Here is an 8234-nt window from a genome sequence, read left to right on the forward strand (position 1 = left end):
ACATACGAAATAGTTTTTTCTTGATCCGAAGTTAAAAAAGAGACATGGGTTCTAACATTCAGATACAAGGTGTGATTCAGAATATAAAATCAGACTAGACAACACGTATTTTAAAAACACTAATCTCTAAAGCGAAAGAATTTTAAGCGAAAAAAAGAACTGATGAAAATGCAAAACACTTCCACGATTTGAATATTGCTTAAACTAACATAACATAACATTAATAATGCGAAAATCGCTACGAAACGCAATATAGGCATAAAGAAAGTACACTCATTGGCGTAGCGAGGTCGGGTGCAACCCGGTGCAGCACTTAATGGTGTCACCCCCAGAGGCGTAGCGCCAGGGACAAACTATCAATTTTGATTTGCACCCCCACTCCCCCCACTTCCCCTCAATCATTCAAACTTTCGATTTGCACCCCCCCCCCCCCATCAAACTTTCGATTTAAGTGGAATTATCATTTTCTCTATATATTTTGATATTTTTTGCCTTGGTGTCACCCCCCTAAATAGTGTTGTCACCCGGTGCGGCCCGCACCCCCGTCCCCCCCCCCCTCGCTACGCCTCTGAGTACACTAGTCACAAAGAGAAAACAAAAAAATAATACATAAAAATAAAAACACAACGCAAAACACAAAGCACAACAAAATACAACACAGACAACCAAAATAATAACAGAAACAAAACAAAACACATTATGTAAAAATACACAACAAATGCGAAGAAAGAAAAAATAACACAAAAACACAACCCGACATGATACATCAACATCCAATACTTGAACATAAAAAGCAATCCGGTTAGTGTAATATTACCAACTTAGAAACACAAATTTATACGCATTTGTTTCTTATAGGGTAAGTGAAGTTGACCACTTGTTTCTGTGACCTCGGCATATGAAGAGATAGTGTGGCCAGCAGCCTTGACTTTCCCTAACATGAGTTAGGTACCCATCAGAGTTGGTTGGACTCAGAGACTTGACACCGGATTCAAATTCGAGACTTACGGGTTAGCAGTCTAGCTATTTACCGATAGACCACTCCGTCCCGTGGTAATACTTTAAAGACTGTGGGATGTTGTGTGGTTAGTGCTATGTAGGTTGTGAAAAGTGTGTTGTCAATGTGGACTTGAGATATACGTTTTAAAGTATGAAGTCGGGAACATTTTGGTTCATAGGTATGTGTGTAGGGTTGGGTTTTGGATAGAGTTTGGGTGTAGTTCGTGTTAGGATGTAGTGTAGGCTAGTGTTAAGTTCATGAATCGTGCTGCGTGGGATATAGGATAGTGTCTTGTTGGGTTCTTCAAAATAATATGTTTCTAATGGCATATGTATGTGTGTGGTGGGTTAGGTATGAAGTTTGGGGAGTAGTATGTATGTTGTGAAGGCTTGGGTGTGAATTGTTGGGTTAGTAGGTGTTGTATTGGTTAAGCTGGTAGTGTTGATGGAAGGGGTTGTGTAAGGTGCAAAGATGGTGTGTTGAGGGCGATGTTTTGTTTGTTATATGATTTATGGTGTAGATAATAAGGGCGGTGAGATGTGTGATATTGTTTGGAGAGTATGGTGTGGTGGTGAGGCGCTTGCTCTAAATCTTGTGTTATTCGGCGTGTGTGTGTTTCGGAGCAAGGTATATCGTAAATGTAGTGTATGTATTGGATAAAAAGACGTGTATTCTGGAGAGAGAAATATTTTGTGCTTTGTGATTTAGTGAAATGTGTGTCGTGGATTTTGTCTATTAAAATTGTGGTGTATGTTGTATGTTATCGTGTCATTGTTCAGTGGTATGGTAGGTGGTATTGTACTTAGCTGTGTGATGTTGTCTTTTGTGGTCACACAATTTTTCTGCGATTTGTTATACAAAAACATCTTCTGATATATGTTTCTTTAATTTAATTTAACGAGATAGAAATTGACATCAAGTGCGGTAACAAGTTGTGCCACAACATTTACAACTCTCGTATCAACATTCAGTAATTGACACAGACGAGTAGAAAGGAACCAGTTGAAAGCCGTACAGCCGTCTGTGTAACGTTTCTTTGCACATTCGGAACACACATCACGGACCTTGACACGGTGACTTTAGACATTGCCGTCGTGTTTAGCATCTGGTTTTTATAAACTTTGAATTCGTTGACTTGTGTTTGTAAAGGGGACATCACTTGCATCTCACAAAAACAAACAAATAATACATATTAATTATGTTGTAATGATTATGAGATAATCATTTATTTAACACACACACATTTTATACTAAGTAATTTTTATTCTTTAAATTAGCATACGTCAGCAGTATTTTCCAATATTTCCACGTGAAGGTACCAATTGTTGCAGGTTCTGTCTGGTTGTAGCAAATGTCTCCAGAAACTGTAGGAAATGTGGACACCAGTCTGGGATCGTCATTAAATTCATCAATCTTGAAATTACATAATCTCATAGATGCCTCCAGATTATCATTTCCAGAAAAAGCATAGAACTAATTCGTTAGTGAGTTAACTTAATTTGGACTTTATTTTTAAAAATAACACTAGATTATCCGTTATTATTAAATAACCGTGTGTTTTGGGAGTAAGTTTCCCTTTCAAACCTGACGGTCTATGGGGCAAGTGAAGTAGAGTTCACTTGTTTCTGTGACCTCGGCATATGAAGAGATAGTGTGGTCAGCCGCCTTTACTTTCCCTAACGTGAGTTAGATACCCATCAGAGTTGGGTGGGCTCAGGGACGGTCTACTGACTTGAACCCGGATTCGAACTCGAGACTTACGGGTTAGAAGTCCAGCTCTCTACCGCTAGACCACTCCGTCCCACGTGTTTTGAGAGTAATCCATATCTTTACATTTCCCCTTCCCTTCCCACTGTCATACATCGTCACAAAAAGTCAGACCCCACATTCAAAAAGACGTCACACTTCAGGCAACATATTTTTGTCTTTAAAAAAAAAAACGATTTTGGCTAAGCATTTCTCTGACCACACTATCCCTTAATATGCTCAGGACAAAGAAACGGGTGAATTCTACATCACCTGCCAGGTGTTCCTCCAAGTCCCGATTCTTTATAATTCATATCTAAAATAATTTTCAATGGCATGATGAATCTCTAACCCTTACCACCCGCATGACTTAGATTCTAGACCTAGATCTATAACTTTTCCTTCTTCCGACAGCTTATCTGTAGATCTAGATAAATTTATTGTATACTCAAATAAGAAGAACTGTTATACATTAATAATACTGTTGGAGCCTAAAAAAAAAGGGCTCAGTCATCAATCATTTCGTTAAAGCTATAGCCGACAGAAAATTTAGTTTTAAAAATTCTTTAAACTTTATAATTATCTTCTAAGGAAGCCGCCATGCTTTAAAAAAAAAATAAAAAAAATGAATCATGTGACGTCACTATAAATAAAGTATTTGTTCTGAACATTTTATAAGTAAAGTGGTGTTTTTACAAACTTAAATATCAATTAATTAATTTACGTCTTTAAATGAATTTGTGATTAACAGTTTGCTAAAAAGCACATTATTTTCTACATAAATACGTATTTTACATTTTTAGACATAGTGCAGATGCTCTCATGTAACCGTAAGGACAAAAAAAAATATACAAACTTGTACACAACTTGAATTTATGAAGTATGTAGATTACAGTTTCATAAAGTCATAAAAATAAGAGTGAACCCACCTGTTGTCTAGAACAACAAACTTGATGACGTAACTCTCTAACAGGTCGACCATCCACCTACAACAGTAGAGCGATAGTCTGCGAACACGAAAGCGTCGATTTCGAATCCGGGTTTAAGTCAATGCATCGTGATGTGTATCTAGCTCACGTTACAAAAAGTAAAGGCAGCTGGGTATAATATTGGCTACACAATAGATTTATTTTGCCATCCGACCACAAGCATCTTATTTATACAAGTGCGAACTGGACAAAAATGTAGAGATATCAACGCTCGTTTCCATTTCATAAATATATTTTGCTTGAAGCAACATTACAAATTGTACACATTTTAACCTCTATTAGGCCCAAGTACCTTATGGGTTTGGTTAATTTGAAAATTAATAGCGTCTACTCTAAAAGTCTCACACTCCTGATATTACACCAATTAGTACTAGTTTGCATAGAACATACTTCGATAGAATAAGTAGCATATCATTTCTTCGTTGACTATAAATTCAAGGGAAACTTTTCGTATTCTAACAGGAAGACTGTTGATTGTCAAGCTGTCAGTTTTTTCTGACGATGTCGCCAGGTGCCGATCGCCGAATAGGCCTATATATCTCCACAGCAATGTACCACCAGGCAACTCGACAAATACATAAACAGATGCCAGTTTCCGACGACTATTGTGGCCAAACTGAGAATAGTTTGTTTTCATGATTTTGGGGCGTCGGCAGCCAATACCGAGTAGAGAAATTTCAATAATCAAACGGCTGTTTATAGAAGTACTGTCTTTAAGAAACTTCAGCAAACATTTAAATTCGTTACTAGCAAATGTTCTCCTCATAAACATTTAGTCTCCAGATATCTATAACTGTAATAACTAGAATATTTAATCTCCAGATATCTATAACTGTAATAACTAGATTATTTAGTCTCCAGATATCTATAACTGTAATAACTAGAATATTTAGTCTCCAGATATCTATAACTGTAGTAGCTAAAACAAAACAAGCAAAGTAACCAATATTTACGCTTTACAATAGCACGAGCGTAACAGTGGTTTTACCAAGACGTCAAAATCGAACTACATTTATCCAATCAAGAAACACGAAGCGACTATTGATTTAATGTGTGTGTGTTTGCCAAACCTGCACTGAATCAAATTGTTTAACCGTTTCAATTTAAAAAAAACCATAGTTAATTATTAAAGCATTTATAGAATACAGCAAGAAAGGGGGACCCGAGAAAGACATGGTATTATACAATTAACTCTGGAGTTGAAATTGTATTATGATAGACGAAACGGCTTTCGATTTTAGCCCTAATTTAGTGTAATTGGCAATGTATCGTCGTCTTCCACGTTAACATAATTTCCTAATTAAAAAAAGCCCTTGTACAATTTTAATTTTTGTTCTCAATTTCTCAATCGACTGTTTACGATCATCGATGGTTAGTTTTATTTAGCTCAGAAATTACGTCTTGAATTGAGCTTCATACACGTGCTGAACTAAGAACGACCGGTTTCAAACTTTTTATACATCAATCGATTACTAATTTCTACGATTACTTCAAATCCAATTTACCATTTATCTGATTTCAAACTTCTCTGCAAGTTTATAGTTCATTGCTGTCAATAAGATGCAAGCTGCACATAAAACTAAAAAAAATCGATTCATAGGTGAATTTTAAGTGTTATTTTCGTATTTTCTGAAAATAACTTGCGTCGGAAGTTGATTAGTTTAAACTGTGTCATTTGGAAAAGCCCTGGTTAGTTTGATCAGTATTTTTTAGTAGTTTCTGAAAATTATTAGTTGTAGTATCATTTCTCCCTGTCATAATTTTCCACTTATGTTCACAAAATTGGTTTATGGCAATTAGAAATAGCTCTATTTAAATGGTCAAATACCCTTAAGGGAAACATGATCTACCAAGTTTATAGACATCGACTTGCATTATAAACACAAATTTTCACATTTCTTCAAGTTAAAATGGCGTTTCACGTACTACTTTTCATATTCGTGCTTTTAACGGAAGATATATATCTGTTTATTGTTGGAAGAGTATATAAATTAAGTACTTAAGAGAAATGTTTACTAAACGTGAATATAATACAACATTATAAACGATTTTTTTGACGTACTTAAAGTTTGGGTTTAATTGATTTGCACGGAAGCTGCTTTCATTAAAAACTCAATGAATGTGCTAGACAAACACATAGGCTACCTAGTAGAGTCTGGAATTAACAGATTAACCAGTGAACATGGTTTTGACTTCAGATATTAACAGTAAAGATGTTGTTTACAAAACAGTGACCTGATCGTGACTAAGCGAGAACCATTAACAAGTCCCAGAGATTTTCGTATAGTTGTTATTAGCAAGCGTCATCGATCAGATCGACTTCGTCTTCCTTACCATAGACATCACCCTTGTCTTGTGATATGTTGAGCGACGATTCGCGTCATGTATTTGAGGTGGTCAACCTCGTTTTCCTCAGCAGTCTCATCGCGCTGTTCGGCATCGTCGCTAACATTATCAACATTATCATCTTCTACCGCCAAGGTTATCGTAGCACTGTCAACATCAGCTTCACCGGGTTGGCCGTCTCCGACCTCTGCAGCCTGGTTGTCATGCAATGGTACAACCTCTGTTTCAACCCGCTCTTTGTCAACTCCGGGGTGCCGATGATACCTGCGCAGGTGCAGCACCTGACAGGTGGGATGCCACACCTGTGTTTCACGCGAATCACCGGCTGGATCACCGTTTACATCACCGCTGAAAGGTGTCTCTGCATTTCTTCGCCGTTAAAAATTAAACGCATCCTCACACCGAAAAGATCATGTCTAATAATTGTAACAATTTACGTCACTTGTTTTCTAACACTTGTACCAGAATACATGTCAACATTCATCGGCTGGCAGTTTGACCCAAAGACCAACACATCGCTGTTATCACTCATCCACGCATCAGACTCACACGGGTTAGACGGTGTGAGTTTTTTACTTTTCGGTATTTACATGATCCTCTCTTTTCTCATTGTCGGAGTCTGCACTTCCGTTCTCGTTTACAAATTGAGAAGTAAAAGTCAATGGCGTCAGAAATCAACGGGCCAAATTAACCAGGCCGGGGAAGTGTCTCCACGGGATCAGAAAACTATCCGCACGGTCATCGTCATCGCCTCAGTCATGATCGTGTTTTTCACCCCCTCGGTCATCATCACGGTCTTCGTGTTCGTCGTGCCAGAGTTCAAGGTCACCGGAGGACTGTCCAACCTGTTTCTCGTGGCTTGGACGTTCGGCATGCTCTTCGAGGTGGTGCACTCAAGCGTGACCTTGGTCTTGTACTATGCCATGAGTTCCAAGTACAGGCATAGCTTCAGGCAGCTTTTTTGCTTGGTCAAAAAACCGAACATTGGCGAAACTAACACAAACACGGATATAGCTCTATAATGGATATCATTAGGCATCTAGATATTAATTCGTTATCACATTGTTTAAACTAAAAATAATATAATAATACCTGTTGTAAATATATTTTTCAAATTCGTTTGATATATTGATTTGCATACGTTTACCGTAAGCGAAGTTATTTAAAGCAGTTGATTGTTACTGTTAGTCCAAAACGTTTCGAGCTTACCAACTCAGTAACATTGCTAAATCCACTTACAACTACACACTTTGTCTCATTCGTTACATGTTCACTTTGCACTTTTAACTTTTGTCGAAATCTTTCACGCGTTTTCAAATTTGCCAAACTTTCATATTTTTATCGCATTACGACAATCCTAATATATAAAAGCCCATGTGCGCACTTCTCTCTCTCTCTCTCTCTCTCTCTCTCTCTCTCTCTCTCTCTCTCTGTCCGCAAAATATTTTCGCAGGTTATCACATCAGAATCAAAAGCGATATATGGTGAACTTGATACTGACTTTTGTTGAAAATAATATGTTAGATGTTTTAAATGTATAAACACAATTTCATTTAAAGAAGAAAAATAAAAAATAAAGGCGTATTCGAATGAGTTTTAATTATACAACAGGAAAAGCGTTTATAGTTGTGAAAAAGAACCCATGAAACAATGACGTCACTAATGTTTATACATTAACTAATGACTTCATCTGCTGAGTTTAGAATAAAAAGAAATGAACTATTTTATTCAAATGTATTTAGATCTAGATCTACGTACGCTATGAAAATTTAGATCTAGATCTACGTACGCTATGAAATGTATACAATACATTTTTTCCAGCCTAAACTAATAAAATTTATTCGATCTATTTGGATTCTGGATCTACAGATTCTATATCTAGACTAGATCTAAATCTGCGCAAAAACTAGACGTAGACGCTTAGTCGCTAAGATCTAGATTTCAAAATCTATCTACTCTAGAATCTATTCCAAAAATAAATTTCTATATTAAACTATTTCAGGCCTTAATTATTTTATAGACATCTTTGTTTGTTTAGCTATGGAACTGGCTAATTTGAGATAAAAAAAAAATAATTTGAACGAATAGGCATATTAGCGTAATTTTAACTTTTAAAATAGGTCTTTCATTCTCCATGATTGTTAAGCTGCCTA

At 36.6% G+C, this 8234-nt stretch overlaps 1 protein-coding gene across 1 annotated transcript; it reads left to right on the forward strand.

Moving 5' to 3' along the window:
* The first annotated feature begins 6095 nt into the window (after nucleotides 1-6095).
* LOC131935624 (putative G-protein coupled receptor 139) lies at nucleotides 6096-7103 on the forward strand. The gene has a single exon (XM_059292127.1). The coding sequence runs from the start codon at nucleotides 6096-6098 to the stop codon at nucleotides 7101-7103; it is 1008 nt and encodes a 335-aa protein (XP_059148110.1).
* The last annotated feature ends 1131 nt before the right edge of the window (nucleotides 7104-8234 follow it).

This window comes from Physella acuta, unplaced genomic scaffold, assembly GCF_028476545.2.
Source record: "Physella acuta isolate Inbredline_101_S28 unplaced genomic scaffold, ASM2847654v3 ptg000150l, whole genome shotgun sequence".
Lineage (NCBI taxonomy): Eukaryota > Metazoa > Mollusca > Gastropoda > Physidae > Physella > Physella acuta.

What these genes read in the sequence shown, in the direction of transcription:
- LOC131935624 (XM_059292127.1), top strand. Translation starts at nt 6,096, where the DNA reads ATGTTGAGCGACGATTCGCGTCATGTATTTGAGGTGGTCAACCTCGTT.